General features: G+C 41.3%; 1 protein-coding gene across 3 annotated transcripts in view; it reads left to right on the top strand.

Moving 5' to 3' along the window:
• CDC25C (cell division cycle 25C) overlaps positions 1-16,093 on the top strand; it is a 38,473-nt gene that overhangs the window by 11,537 nt on the left and 10,843 nt on the right. For all 3 annotated transcript variants that reach the window (NM_001444709.1, NM_001123095.2, NM_001444708.1), the window contains 1 exon segment: positions 1,887-2,045. In NM_001444709.1, coding sequence (NP_001431638.1) covers positions 1,887-2,045 — 159 coding nt within the window.

The following is a 16,093-nucleotide window of genomic DNA, read 5'->3' as shown; positions in this document are numbered from 1 at the left end:
CTTCAAAAGTTAATCCATATTGTATCATGCATCAGAATTTCACTTTTTTTTTTTTTTTTTTTTTAAGGGCCACACCCATGGCACATGGAAGTTCCCAGATTAGGCATTGAAATCGGAGCTACAGCTGGCCGCAGCCACAGCAACCCAGGATCTGAACCACATCTGCTACCTACACTGCAGCTCATGGCAACACCGAATCCTTAACCCACTGAGCGAGGCCAGGGATCAAACCCAAAACCTCATGGTTCCTAGTTGGATTCATTTCTGCTGCGCCACGATGGGAAATCCCGAAATTCATTCCTTTTATGGCTGGATAATAATTACATTTTATGTATATACCACAATTTGTTTATCCATTAATCTCTTGGTGGATGTTTTGGTTGTTTCTACGTTTTGGGTATTGTGAATAATGCTACTATAAACAATGAAATAAAAATAACTGTTCAAATCCCTGCTTTCAGTTCTTTGGGGTATATATCAAAAAATGGAATCGCTGGATCATATATGGTAATTCTGTGTTAATTATTTGGTTAAGCATCATACTGTTACCCATCACAGCTGCACCATTTGATATTTCCCACAGCAGAGCACAAGGGTTCCAATTTCTTCATATCCTTGCCAACACTTGTTATTTTTTGGGTTTTTTGTTTGTTTTTGTTTTGTTTATGGCTCTTTAGGGCCGAATCTGCAGCATGTGGAAGTTTCCAGGGTAGGGGTCAAATCAGAGCTGCAGCTGCCACTATGCCACAGTGACAGCAATGCAAGATATGAGTCAGGTCTGCAACGTACACCACAGCTCACAGCAATGTTGGATCCTTAACCCACTGACTGAGGCCAGGGATTGAACCCATATTCTTGTGGATAGTGGTGGTGTTTGTTACTGCTGAGCCATGAGGGGAACTCCAGTTTTTTTGTTGTTGTTGTTGTTGTTTGGGGTTTTTTGGGTTTTTTTAATAATAGCTATCCTAATGGGGTACAAAGTAGCATCTCATGGTAGGTTGTTTGTTTATTTATTTGCCACACCTGCAGCATACAGAAGTTTCTAGGTCAGGAATCGAACCTGAGTCACAGCAGTGACAATGCCAGATCCTTAACCTGCTGCACCACCAGGGAACCTCTCATTATATTTTTGATTTGCATTTCCCTAATGACTAGTTATGTTGTGCATCTTTTCTTGTGCTAATTGGTCATTTGTATATCTTCATTGGAGAAGTGTCTGTTCAAATCTTGTTTGTTTTGGTTGTTGTTATTACTATTGCTATTGTTGAGTTGTAGGGAGTTCATGTATTCTTTTCTTTTTTTTCTTTTTAGGGCCACACCTGTGGCATATGGAAGTTCCCAAGCTAGGGGTTGAATCAGAGCTGCAGCTGCCGACCTACACCACAACCACAGCAACAGCAACGTGGCGATCTGAGCTGCATCTGCAGCCTACACCACAGCTTGCAGCAATGCTAGATCCTTAACCCATTGATTAAGACCAGGGATTCTAATGGATACTAGTTAGATTCTTAACCCACTGAGCCACTACTGGGACTCCATATATTCTGAATATTAATCTTTTATCAGATATATGATCATGTATGATATATGATTCTCCTATTCCGTAGGTTGTCTTTTCACTTTCTTGATAGTATTCTTTGATGTACAAAGGTTTTTAGTTTTTATGAAGTCCAGTGTATTCATTTTTTCTTTTGCTGCTTGTGCTTTTTTGTCACATCCAAGAAGTCATTGCCAAATCGAGTGTCATGAAGCTTTCCTCCTATTCTAAGAGTTTTATAGTTTTAGTTCTTACATTTAGGTCTTTGAATTCATTTTGAGTTAATATTTGTGTATAGTGTAAGGTAAAGATCCTGGATAGTTTTTAATACTATTAATATACTTCTTAGGACAATGGAAACTTGGTGGAAGGTGAAATGAAACATCTGGGCAGTCCCATTACTGCAGTTTCAAAATTAGATAAAAATCCAGAGCGAGGAGAAGACCAAGCAGAGGAGATTTCGGATGAATTGATGGAGTTTTCTCTGGAAGATCAGGAAGAGGCCAAGGTAAAGCACTGTCTGATGTTGTCTTTGCATTTTTCAATAGCCCTTATTTTTGAATAAGTGATCTTGTCCTGTGTGCTGGGTCTGCAGAAGTCAAGAAGACATGGTCTCAATACTCTAAGGACCATGTGACTGATAGGCTGTCAGGTCACCAGGGGACTCTTATCACTGCTAGGTGAGAAGGTTTATTAGTAGTTTGGATAGATCACCATCATTGTGATCTGGTGTAAATGATGCCTCCAGAATAATAGTAACAAATGGAATATGCTTACGATTTTTCAGTCATTTTACAATATAACCTCCCCATATTACTGAGAGGAGTATCTGAAGCCTCTGGCTTATTGGCAATGAACTGATATGTCAGGATAGTATCTGAGGCCTTCAGATTTTCTGAATCAACTTCATTTCTTTGAAACAAATATGCGTAGGGTTTTTTCCTTTCTTTTTGGTTTTTAGGGCCGCACCTGTGGCATGTGGAAGTTCCCAGGCTAGGGGTCAAATCTGAGCTGTAGCTGCCGGCCTACACCACAGCCAAAGCAACACCATATCCTTAACCCACTGAGCAAGGCCAGAGATTGAATCCATGTCCTCATGGATACTAGTCAGGTTCGTTACCACCGAGCCACAGAGGGGAACTCCAGGGGTATGTTTTTTTTTTGTTTGTTTGTTTTTTTTTTTTTTTGTCTTTTGTCTTTTTTGTTGTTGTTGTTGCTATTTCTTTCTTGGGCCGCTCCCGCGGCATATGGAGGTTCCCAGGCTAGGGGTTGAATCGGAGCTGTAGCCACCAGCCTACGCCAGAGCCACAGCAACTCGGGATCCGAGCCGCGTCTGCAACCTACACCACAGCTCACGGCAACGCCGGATCGTTACCCCACCGAGCAAGGGCAGGGACCGAACCCGCAACCTCATGGTTCCTAGTCGGATTCGTTAACCACTGCGCCACGACGGGAACTCCTGGTATGTTTTTTAAGGTCATTCATTTTACAAGATAAATATGATATAACTGAGTTAGAACCCTTGTATTCTAATCCTCATTCTCTTATATTGTGTTATGTCCATGAGCAAGACACTTAACCACTCTAAAGCTCAGTTTTTCTCTATTATATAATGAAAAGCATAATAATAAAAAAGTTATAAAACTGCTATTATAAAAAGCAGTTTATAATAATCTACATACTTTTTTTTCTTTTTTTTTTTTTTTGTCTTTTTTTAGGGCCACACCTGTGACATATGGAGGTTCCCAGGCTAGGAGTCTAATTGGAGCTGTAGCCGCCGGCCTACGCCACAGCCACAGCAACGCCAGATCCTACACCACAGCTCATGGCAACACGGGGTCCTTAACCCACTGAGCAAGGCCAGGGATCAAACCTGCAACCTCATGGTTCCTAGTCGGATTTGTTTCCCCTTTGCCGTGACAGGAACTCCACAAAAGGAGAAATCTTAATGGATACTGCAGAAATACATGAAAATGGAGTGAAAGCTTGTAAAGAAGGAGGGATAGCCCTGAAGAGACTAATAATGAGGTAGATATATACAGGAATAACATCATTGAAAGATCAGAAAGGCGAGATTTAGGACACAGATGTTAATGTTAGTTTCATCACTCCATATATGAACTCTTTAAAGAGTTTTGTAGTTTTAGCTCTTAAATTTGGGTCTTGCTCCATTCTAAATTAATTTTTGTGTATCGTGTTGAGTAAGGGTCCAATTTCCTTCTTTTGCATGTGAATATCCAGTTTTGCCAGCACCTTTTGTTGAAAAGACTTCGTTTTCCTCATTGAAAGGTCTTGGCACCGTTGTCAAAAATCATTTGACTGTATATGTGGGGGTTTATTTCTGGACTCTCTATTCTGTTGGTCTTTACAGTACCATGGTTTCAATTACTGTAGCTTTGTAGTAAATCATTTTATATATTTTTTTATTTCACCAAGTATATTTGAACATATTCTGATTGAAATTGTGGTTGATTAGCCTTAGCCATTGTGTGTAGCTGACCGCCATTTCCAATCCTGACTGAAGGATGACTTTGACCTTATTTGGGATTAGAGAGAAAGTCAAGAGCATGGGAATGAATGAAGTGTATTGGTCTAAAAAGTGTGGATCTAGAGCCAGACTGCCTGGGTTCATAGCTTGACTCTGCCGCTTTTATCTGTATGGGTAGAGTCATATGATCTCCCTATGTTTTAATTTCTTAATCTATAGAAAAGATAAAAAAAAAAATCTTTTTTTTTTAAATTTTGATGTTTTCTTTTTAGGGCTGCACCCACGGCATGTAGAAGTTCCCAGGCTGGGGATCAAATTGGAGCAATAGCTGCTGGCCTACTCCACAGCAACGCCAGATTTGAGCTGAGTCTGTGACCTACACCACAGCTCATGGCAATGCCGGATCCTTAACCCACTGAGCAAGTCCAGGGATTGAACTCGAGTCCTCATGAATACTAGGCAGATTCATTACTGCTGAGCCACGACAGGAACTCCATCTTTTTTAAAATATATATCTTTACTGAGATACAATGCATATGCTATACAATTCACCCACTTAAAGCCTATGATGTTTTTTAGTATATTAAAAAGCTCCATAACCACACCACAATTTTGGAACTTTTTCATCACCCTAAATAGTATTTCACAACCTTTAGCAGTCATTCCCCCATTCTCTCCATTCCCTCCAACCCTAGGCAACCAGAATGAACATTTCATATCAATGGAATCATACAATGTGTGACTATTAATGACTGCCTTCTTTGACTTAGCATAATGTTTTCAGGGTTCATCTATGTTGTAGTTTGTATGAGTACTTCTTCCCTTTTATTTTTTTTATTTCCAATGTCTTGCATCATCTTCAGCATCAACAGTCTAAAGTCTTTTTCCTGGAGGCTGAGAATCTCCTGATCACTTAGCTGTTTTCTGGGTTTTTTTTCTTTCTCCCTTATCTGAGTTACAGTTCTCTGTCTTTTAATTTTTATAGGTTTTTTGGTGTGGTGACCTTTTTGCAGACAATAGAGTTGTACCCTCTCTTACTTCTTCTGGTGTCTGACCCCTTGTAGCTGAATTTGGTATGAGGGCTTGCTGTAGGCTTCCTGATGGGAGGGACTGGTGCCTGGCCACTGGTAGGTGGGGCTGATTCCTATCCCTATGGTAGGTGGGGCTTTGTCTCTTGTGAGATTAGAGGGGCTGTGTGCCCAGGGGTCTTTAGGCAGCCTGTTTACTGATGGGTGGGGTTGCAATCCACCTGGATTGTTTTTTGGCCTGGGGCTTCTCACTGCTGATGGGTGGGGCCAGATTTTCCCAACTGGCCACCTCCAGAGAGAGGCACGCTGATTATTATTCCCAAGTTTTGCTTCCAATGCCCTTCCCCACAACAAGCCACATTCACCTCCTGTTTTCCCTGGAGATCCTTCAAGAACTGCAGTCAGGTCCGACCCAGATTCCTCTGGAGCCTTTGCTTTGCCCTGGGACCCAGTGCATGTGAAAGTCTGTGTGCATCTTTCAAGAATGGGGTCTCCATTTACCCCAGTCCCGTGGAGCTCCTGCGCACAAGCCCCACTAGCCGTCAATGCCAGATGCTCTGGGGGCTCCTTCTCCCAGTGCCAGATCCCCAGGCGTGGGGATTTGATGTGGGGCTCAGAGTTCTCACTCTTGTAGGTGAGTCTCTGTGATAGTTACTTTCCAGTCTGTGGGAGTTCCCACCCAGGAGGTAGGGGGTTGCTTATATCTCGTAGTCGCCCCTCCTACCTCTTGATGTGGCCTCCTCTTTGTCTTCTGAAGTAGGATAACTTTTTTTTTTTTTTTTTTTTTTTGTCTTTTTGCCTTTTCTAGGGCTGCTCCCGCAGCATATGGAGGTTCCCAGGCTAGGGGTCTAATCGGAGCTGTAGCCGCCGGCCTATGCCAGAGCCATAGCAACATGGGGTCCGAGACGCATCTGCAACCTATACCACAGCTCACAGCAACACCAGATCCTTAACCCACTGAGCAAGGGCAGGGACCGAACCCGCAACCTCATGCTTCCTAGTCGGATTCGTTAACCACTGAGCCATGACGGGAACTCCTACGATAACTTTTTGAAAGCTTTTGGTCTTGCTCAGCATTTGGTTGTAATTTTGATGTTTTTATGAGAGAAGTTGAGCTCCAGTCCTTCTATTCCACCATCTTAATCCCGTCTCCTCAATTGCTTTAAAAAACCTCCTGCTTTTATTTTTATTTATTTATTTATTTACTTTAATCTTTTGTCCTTTGAGAGCTGCACCTGCGGCATATGGAGGTTCCTGGGCTAGGGGTCTAATTGGAGCTATAGCTGCCGGCCTACACCATAGCCATATACAAAGCCACAGCAACGCCAGATCTGAGCCGTGACTGTGACCTATACCATAGCTCTCTCGGCAATGCCGGATCTTTAACCTACTGAGCGAGGCCAGGGATCAAAACCGCAACCTCATGGTTCCTAGTGAGATTCACTTCTGCTGTGCCATGACAGGAACTCCTTTTGTTTTTTCAAATGGAAGTGTAGTTGATTTACAGTATTGTATTATTTTTCAGGTATTCAGCATAGTGATTCAGGTTTTTTTGCAGATTATATTCCATTATAGGTTATTATATTTTTTATTTATTTTATTTTTTTATTTTATTATTATTATTTTTTGTCTCTTTGCCCTTTCTAGGGCGGCTTCCTGTGGCACGTGGAAGTTCCTGGGCTAGGGGTCCAAATGGAGCCGTAGCCTCCAGCCTATACCAGAGCCACAGCAACTCAGGATCCGAGCCGTGCCTGCAGCCCACACCACAGCTCACGGCAATGCCAGATCCTTAACCTACTGAGCAAGGCCAGGGACTGAACCTGCAACCTTATGGCTTCCAGTCGGACTCATCAACCACTGTGCCATGACGGGAACTCCCATTATAGGTTATTATAAAATAGTGGGTATAATTCCCTGTGTTAGACAGTAAATTCTTTTTGCTTTTCTCTTTTTAGGTATACTACTTTGTACCTCTTAATCCCATACTCTGAATTGTCCTTCCCTCTCATCCCTGTCCTCTTGGTAACCATAAGTTTGTTTTCTATGTGAGTCGTTTCTGTTTTATGTATACTTTCATTTTGTATTATTTTTTAGAATAGACATATAAGTGATATATAGTATTTTTCTTTTTTATCTGATTTACTTCACTAAGCATAATATTCTCTAGGTCCATCCATGTTGCTGCAAATGGCAATATTGGCTTTTCTTTTTATGGCTGAGTAATATTCCATTGTGTATATGTACCACATCTTCTTAAACCAATTATATATTGATGAGAACTTGGGTTACTATCATGTCTTGGCTATTGTAAATAGTGTTGCTATGAATATAGGGGTGCATATATATTTTCAAGAAATCTTTGTTGTTGTTGTGTTTTTCCTTGTCTATTTGGGCCGCTTCTGTGGCTAGGGGTCAAATTGGAGCTGTAGCCACTGGCCTACGCCACAGCCACAGCAATGCCAGATCCTATCTGCGTCTGTGACCTGTACCACAGCTATGGCAACACCGGATCCTTAACCCATTGAGTGAGGCCAGGGATTGAACCTGCATCCACATGGATACTAGTCAGATTTGTTTCTCCTGAGCCATGATGGGAACTTCTCAAGAAATCATTTTGTTATTTCATGGGGTTGTTGTGAGGTTTAAATGAATTTATTATATATAAAACATTTAGAACAAGACTTTTCAATTAATAGTGCTTAATATAGTATAGTATACATACTTATTTATTGTAGTGTAAGGCCCAAAATGTGTGGAATTATGAAAACTCATCAAAGTGAAAGTCGAAGTAATCTAATGATTCAGTGGAGATTATTAGGTGAAAATCATGAAAAGTATGGAGAAGGTTATAATCAACTTCTGGAAGCCGAAAGGGAATTATTAAAAGATGAATAAAGTAATATTTGTAATGTCCTTTAAGATAGACCTACATGGCATAGTATCTTCCTAAAGAATACTCTTGCCTAGACACAAGATTGGAAACTTTGGAAGGATAAGGCTAAAAACAGTAAAGTAATTGAAAGTGCTGAGGAGGAATAAAGCAGCTGGTTTGGAAAATTTTGAGAACTAGAAGAGATTTTAGTCAGTTTGAAAACATTCGAAATTTGAATTCTTGGTGATAGAGTAATGGAGGATGCTTGCAGGAAAAAAAAATATATTGGAGTTCTTGTCGTTGCTCGGTGGTTAATGAATCCAACTAGGAACCATGAGGTTGCCGGTTCGATCCCTGGCCTTGCTCAGTGAGTTTAAGGATCCAGCATTGCCATGAGCTGTGTAGGTCGCAGACATGGCTCAGACGGATCTAGTGTTGCTGTGTCTCTGGCGTAGGCCAGCAGCTACAGCTCCAATTAGACCCCTGGGAATCTCCAGGTGCCACAGGTGCAGCCCTAGAAAAGACGAAAAAAAAAAAAAAGAATAAATAAAATTGTTTGTCGAGAAACTAATGTGGAATGCAAGAGAAGCTTGGTGCAAGTGTTTCAGGAGTTGCAAAGGCCTAGGCTTCCAAGGGTCACCAGTGAACACTGTATGAGCATGGCGAAAGATGGAGTAAGGATTTTAGTGTTTAAGGTAGCAGCATGGACTAGAGTGGAAAGGAAAAGTGAGAGCCAGGTGGTAATAGCTCTCATTTATTGACTACTTAGACTGTACTAGGCATTATGTGCTGAGCAGTTTACATCCATCTTCACATTTAATTCTCATATCAACCCTGAATGATGAGTATTATCCTATGCCGTTTTTTTTCTTTTTTTTTTTTTTTAGTGTTACCCTTTTAAGAGAACATCAGGGAGCTCCCCTCTGTAGTGCAGTTGGTTAAGGATCTGGCATTGTCTCTGGGCAGCTGAGATCACTACTGAGGCACTGGTTCCATCCTTGGCCCCGCACAGTGGTCAAGAAACCCGTGTTGCCACAGCTGCAGTGTAAGTTGCAACTGCGGCTCAGATTCCATCCCTGGCCTAGGAACTTCAATATGACGTGAGTGCAGCCAAAAAACCCCCAGAATAATCGTACTTAGAAAAAGATCAGAAAAATACATTAAAAGAATGTTAGAATAAGAAAAAAAGAAAACTAAGATCTGCTTGACTCTGGAGCCTATGTTTTCAGCAATATTATGGTGTCTCCTACTAAAGATACCTGAGAGCTGAAAATCATATTAGAAACATGGGAAAATTATAGCTGCTTTTTGTGTAGGGTTGGTAAAGGTGAATACCCAGAATTTGAATGAACTAAAATGTCAAGAAGGATGGTTAATCAATTATCTAGAATAATGCTGTTCAGTAAAACTTTCTGAGATGATGGAAATGTTTTATATTTGTCCAATACAATAGCCACTAGCCATATGAGACACTTAGAATTTAAAATGTGGCTAATGCAACTGAGGAACTGAAGTTTTATTTTTATTTTTTTTGCGTTTTAATTCATGCAAAGAGCCATGTGTGGCTACTGTTATTACAATGGGTAGTGCAGATCTAGAACTGGTCCCTGGAGGAGGCATAAGAGTATCAGGTGAAACTTCTTAGCAATGCAAATTTATGGGCTCCACCCCAGACCTGAATCAGAAACTGGGGAAGGGTACCAGTCATCTGTGCTTCAGCAGTTGCTCTAGGTGATTTTGATGTTTGCTAAAGCAGAGAGCTACTGCAGTGTAACAGAATATTAAATCCTGTCTTAATTTCCTTGGTTTGTGGGAAAACAACAGGACCAATGTATAATCTGAAAGGGGCAGAATGGATTTTGGGAGAATTGACATTGACCTTCCTGAGTGAGGTAAACATTTTTGAGGACTTGCTGGTAATGGAGAGTAGGTCTGTGGAAAAACAGCAAGGTAGAGATAGTTGGCATGAGGAAAATGTTACTTGGCTTTCTGAAAAACAAACAAACAAAAAAACCCCAATGTAAAATGAATACTTGGCGTTGCTTTTACAAATATGTATTAGTCTTCATATTTGTAAACTGTTGTCGTTAATTTAGTCAAATCTCAACTGATATCATAAAGTTGAATTTAATGTGATTAGAAAGGAAATCCTTTTGTTTTCAGTTTTATTGTTGGAAATTTGCCTAAGGTGTTTAATCTGCTTTTATCGCTGAGCTTTTGGAGTTACCTTTGTGGCTCAGTGGAAACGAATCTGACTAGTATCCATGAAGACACAGGTTCGATCCCTGCCCTTGCTCAGCAGGTTGAGGATCCAGCATTGCCGTAAGTCACAGAAGTGGCTTGGATCTGGCCTTGGTGTGGCTGTGACGAGGCCAGTGACTAAAGCTCTGATTTGACCCCTCGCCTGGGAACCTCCATATATTGCGGGTGAGACCCTAAAAAGACAAATAAAGTGTTTAATCTGCTTTTATGAAAATTTAAGTACAGTGAACATAATTGAATCTTTGCTGATTGAAAATCTTTCATAGTCCCAGAAACATCATTCATTTTTTTTTTTTGTCTTTTTGTTTTTTGTTGTTGTTGCTATTTCTTGGGCCGCTCCCGCGGCATATGGAGGTTCCCAGGCTAGGGGTTGAATCGGAGCTGTAGCCACCGGCCTACGCCAGAGCCACAGCAACGCGGGATCCAAGCCGCGTCTGCAACCTACACCACAGCTCACGGCAACGCCGGATCGTTAACCCACTGAGCAAGGGCAGGGACCGAACCCGCAACCTCATGGTTCCTAGTCGGATTCGTTAACCACTGCGCCAAGACGGGAACTCCCTCATTCATTCTGAGTTGTATAATATAGTTATTATCGGACAGTGGATTTAAAATAGACTGACCTCAGGAAATACTCTGGAAATTTTGTTTGTTTGCATGGAAGAATGGTATGTGGCTGTTAGGTATTTATTTTGTTGATCTTTAATAAGTATTAAGTTCCTTTTTGTCTTCTTGCATTGTGACTCTTCTAAAGTCAATTGAGAGCCCACCATATAAGAATATGCATAGCGGTAGATTTTAGGTTAGAAAATGTATAGGGATTTTCTATTGTTGGTTTACCTCTTTGATGCTAAATGGAAAGAGATAGCTTATTAAGCAAGAAAATATGTCTAACCTTAGTGATTTCTGATTCATTCCTTTAAAAATTGTTTATTGATACTTGTTGAGAGTCAGGCACTGTGCTAAAGTACTGTGAATATAATGGTGAACAAAACAGAGGAGGTTTACGCCCTCAGTGTAAATATAAGTTTATATTCTTGGCACAGAGATATAAACCCCCCCATGTTTATCAAGTGCATAAATGTTTTAGTTAGAATTTTTGGTTACAAATAACAGAAACTAATTCTAGTTACCTCAAGCAGAAAAGGGATTTTCTGGAAGGTATTGAAGAACTCAGGAAATTACTAGGAAGGGTGGAAAATAAGGTAAGGCCCAGCCAAAGTGCTACTACAAGAACATTGTGCTCAGGATGCCACCACTTTCTGGCTGGACACTCAGTGCCACCCTTACTGGCCCCCTGCCACAGAATGTAACCCAATCTGGACTCTGTTGCTCAGGGATATTTGCTGCTACCCACTGTATTCTCCATTGTGCTTCAGCACCCATAAAAAGTCTTAACCAATCTTGTGTTTTTGTGTTACTCCTCAAGGTGCAAAATCCAGCAGGAATATCAAGTCAGCTCTAAAAGAGTGGGAAAGGGAATGTCTGTCCCCCTTTTGCCTTCTTATCAGGAGGCAGGGCTGCCTTCCATCTAATTTGAGATTTTACTAAAATAGGATGCTTACAGCCAAATTGCAAATACCATAGCGACAAAATAATTTAACCGTTGCACATTGTCCAAGTGTAATGAAGGAAACAAAATGGGGACTGACAGAAGGGAACCTTTAAATGGAGGTAATTAGGAAAGGCCGCCTCAAGCAGCTGATACTTAGTTGAGAACAAATTGAAGAACTGTCCCAGCTTGCCTGAAACTGAGGAGGTCCATGAGACGTGGTTCTTTCTATCTAAAACTGGGAAGTCCTGGATGAATTGAGATGAGTTGATAAGGAACCATTCATGACTTGAGTAGAGGTGAGCGCATTCCATGAAGGAGGAATATTGTAGGTGCAAAGGTCCTGAGGTTGAAAAGGAACCGAGAAGCCAGTGTGAGTGAAGGGAAAGTTGCCTGACGTAGGAAAGAAGAGGTGGATGAGAGACAGACCATGCAGGGCCTTTAGGCTGTGGTGAGTATTTGCATTTTATTCTAAATACTGTGGGAAGCTATTGGAGGATTTTAAGCCAGGCACTAGTATGACCTGACTTGTTTTACAAAGACCACCATTGCGACAGCGTTCCCATTGTAGCTCAGCAGTAACAAACCTAACTAGTATCCATGAGGACATGGGTTTGATCCCTGGCCCCACTCAGTGGGTTAAGGATCCTGCGTTGCCATGAGCTGTGGTGTAGCAGACGTAGCTTGGTTCTGGTGTTGCTGTGGCTGTGGTGTAGTCCAGCAGCTGTAGCTCCGATTCGACCCCTGGGAACTTTCATATGCCGTGAATGTGGCCCTTAAAAAAAAAAAAAAAGACAACTGTTGCTGGATGAGGAATAGATTAGAGGGGACTAAAATTTGGAAGGAGGGGGAAAAAGGAGTTAGAAGTAGGTAAGAGTAAGAAGCAATTGCAGCAGTTTTGGGAAGACTTGGTGGTGGCCTGAACTAAGATGGTGGCTCTAAGACAGAGAGAAGTAGATGACTTCAAAATATACTTTGGATGTAGAATCAGTAGGACTTGATGGGTTGGATATAGGCTGTGAAGGAAGGATGGGATCAAGGATGACTATAGACATGTTAAATTTGTAGTGTTTAGTTTCAAAGAAAAAATGGAAACAGAAAACTACCTTTTCTCACTGAATATAGTCACCCATCTGCTCTGATAGCCATATGATATGCTTTCCTTTTTGTTACATGATATAAAGTGTCCCTGTTCAGATCTAACTGCCTCCCACACCCCTTTACACTGCATCCAGTTCATTCATTCAATAATGCTGGGGATACAGTAGTAGACACAACACAACAAAGTCCCTGCTGTCTTCGAGCTTACATTCTAGTCAGGAGGGAACAGACAAATACACAAATGCATTTATAATTAGCAGACGGTAGAAATACTTTGGTTTAAAAAAAAAAAAAAGTGGGATAAGGAGAATGGGGAGTACCTGGAGTGGGATGGGGTAGAATGGGAGTTGATATTTTTGATAGGTTGCATAGTCTTCTCTGAGAGTGAGCAGACTTCTGAAGCAGCGAGGGAGCCAAATAACATATCAGGAGGAAGGAGTTATTTCAGGCAGAAGGAAAATCATGTGCAGTGCTTCTGAGGTAGCAGTATGCTTGGCGGCACATTCATGGACGAGCAAGAAGGCTAGTGTGGCTGGAGCAGTGAGCAAGTAGATGAGGGCAGAGAAGCCCTCAGAGAGTAGGAGGGTAGAGAATAGATTATGTAGGGCCATGTGGACCACTGTAAAGACTTTGCACAAAGTCTGAGTCAGATGGAAGCATCTCCTCTTAGTTGCTTCTACAATATTTCTTCTGTCTCTTTCTCTCTCTTGTATTATCAAATTTGCCCTTTCTCCTAAATTAATACTTCTCAAATTTTTTGGTACCAGGATTTCTTTACAATCTTTTTTTGTCTTTTGTCTTTTTAGGACTGTACTTTCGGCACACGGAGGTTCCCAGGCTAGGGGTCTAACTGGAGCTACAGCTGCCAGCTTACACCACAGCCACAGCAACATGGGATCTGAGCCATGTCTGCCACCTACAGCATAGCTGTCTACACTGTGCCGGATCCTTAACCCACTAATGGAGGCCAGGGATAGAACCTTCATCCTCATGGATACTAGTCAAGTTCATTATAAAGGAGCCACAACAGGAACTCCCAGACCGTCTTTATTGAGTATGGTGTTAGTTGTAGATTTCTTGATACTCTTACCAGGTCGAGGACGTTTCCTTCTATTCGTGGTTTACTGAGAGATTTTATCAGGAATAGATACTAGTTTTTGTCATATGTTTTCTCTGTACCTATTGAGATGATCCTGTGAGGTTGCTTTTTTTTTTTTAATCTATGGATATGGTGAATTACATTGATTAATCTTTGAATAGTAAAACAACCTTGCATTCCTGTGATTACTTAGTCATGATATATTATCCTATTTATGTATTGTTGGATTTGCTAAGATTTGCTAATATTCTGCTAAAATTTTGTTGAGGAGTACCCGTCATGGATCAGTGGAAACGAATCTGACTAGTATCATGAAGACGAAGGTTCGATCCCTGACCTTGCTCAGTGGGTTAAGGATCCAGCATTGCTGTAAGCTGTGGTGTGGGTCACAGATGAGGCGCGGGTTCAAATCAGAACTACAGTTGCTGGGCTGCGCATCAGCACCAGATCCAAGCCATGTCTCCAACCTATATCACAGCTAGATGATTTGACCCCTAGCCTGGGAATCTCCATGTGCCTTGGGTGTGGCCCTTAAAAGACAAAAAATAAACAATTTCTTTTGGATAATTTTTACATCTGTGTTCTTGAAAAGGATTGGCCTTCATTGTTTTGTGTTCTTTCTAATGTCTCTGGTGTTAATATCAGTGAAATGCTGTCATCATTCGGAAAGAATTCTCTTTTTCAATTATCTGGAAGAGGTTGTATGGAATTGATTTTTTTTTTTTTTTTTTTTTTTTTTGTCTTTTTGCCTTTTCTAGGGCCGTTCCCGTGGCATATGGAGGTTCCCAGGCTAGGGATCTAATGGGAGCTATAGCTGCCAGCCTACGCCAGAGCCACAGCAACAAGGGATCCAAGCCGTGTCTGCAGCCTACACCACAGCTCACGGCAATGCCGGATCCTTAACCCACTGAGCAAGGCCAGGGATCGAACCCACAACCTCATGGTTCCTAGTTGGATTCATTAACCACTGTGCCATGACAGGAACTACGGTTATGTGTTTTTTTAATGTTAGGCAGAATTCACCAGTGAAGCCATCTGGGCCTGAGGTTTTCTTTGTGGGAAGTTTTTATAAATTTTTTTTTTTTTTTTTTTTTTTTTTAGGACCACATTTGTGGCATATGGATGTTCCCAGGCTAGGGTCCAGTCAGAGCTGCAGCTGCTGGCCTATGCCATTGCAACCTACACCACAATTCATGCTGGATCCTTAACCCATTGAGTGAGGCCAGGGATTGAACCTGCCTCCTCGTGGATACTGGTCAGATTCTTCTGAACCTGCTGAGCCACAAGGGGAACTCCTTTGTGGGAAGTTTTTAAATTATTAATCTCTATTTTTTCAGGTCTAGTCAGATGTTGTAGTTTTTAGCTTGAGCCAATTTCAGTAGTCTTTGTCTTTTTCTTTCTTCTTTTTTTTTTGACCTCACTCATAGCATGTGGAAGTTTCCCAGCTAGGGATTGAACCCATGCCACAACAGAGACAGTAGTTTTGTCTTTTTAGGAATTTGTCCATTTAATATAGTCTTCTCATTTATTAGAACATAGTTGAAATTCTGCAACACAGTGGGTTAAGGATGCAGCATTATCACTGTAGCGACATGGGTAACTCCAGTGGCGCAGGTTCAGTCCCTGGGCTGGGAACTTATGCATGCCTTGGGCATGGCCAAAAATAATAATAATATAGTTGTTCGTTGTATTCCATTATGATCTTTTAAATTTTCTATCAGATTGGTGGTAATGTATTCTTTTCACTTGTAATTTTAGTAATTTGAGTCTTTTATTCTTGGTCATTCTAGCTAAAATTTTATCAATTTTGCTGATTTTTTTTTGAAAGAACCAACTTTTTGTTCAGTTTTTTTTTCTGTTCTCTACTTCATTAAGTTTAGCTCTAATCTGTTTTCTTTCTTTCCCTCTCCTTCCTTTGGATTTAGTTACTTCTTTTGCTGGAAGTTTAGGTCATTGACTTGAATTCTTTTTTTGTTTGTTTTGTGCCACACCTGTGGCATATGGAAGTTCCCAGGCTGGGGGTTCTAATCAGAGCTACAGCTGCTGGCCTACACCACAGCCACAGCCACGCAGAATCCCAGCCATGTCTGCAGCCTACACCACAGCTCAAGTCATTGCCGGATCCTTAACGCACTTAGCAAGGCCAGGAATTGA

The sequence above is a fragment of the Sus scrofa genome, chromosome 2, assembly GCF_054392235.1.
Source record: "Sus scrofa isolate SSC_HxYL_T2T_F1_AM1 chromosome 2, Sscrofa_HxYL_maternal_Yorkshire_Landrace_v2.0, whole genome shotgun sequence".
Taxonomy (NCBI): domain Eukaryota; kingdom Metazoa; phylum Chordata; class Mammalia; order Artiodactyla; family Suidae; genus Sus; species Sus scrofa.
The sequence above is the reverse complement of the archived record's forward strand: the minus strand, read 5'-3'. Positions and strand labels throughout refer to the sequence as shown.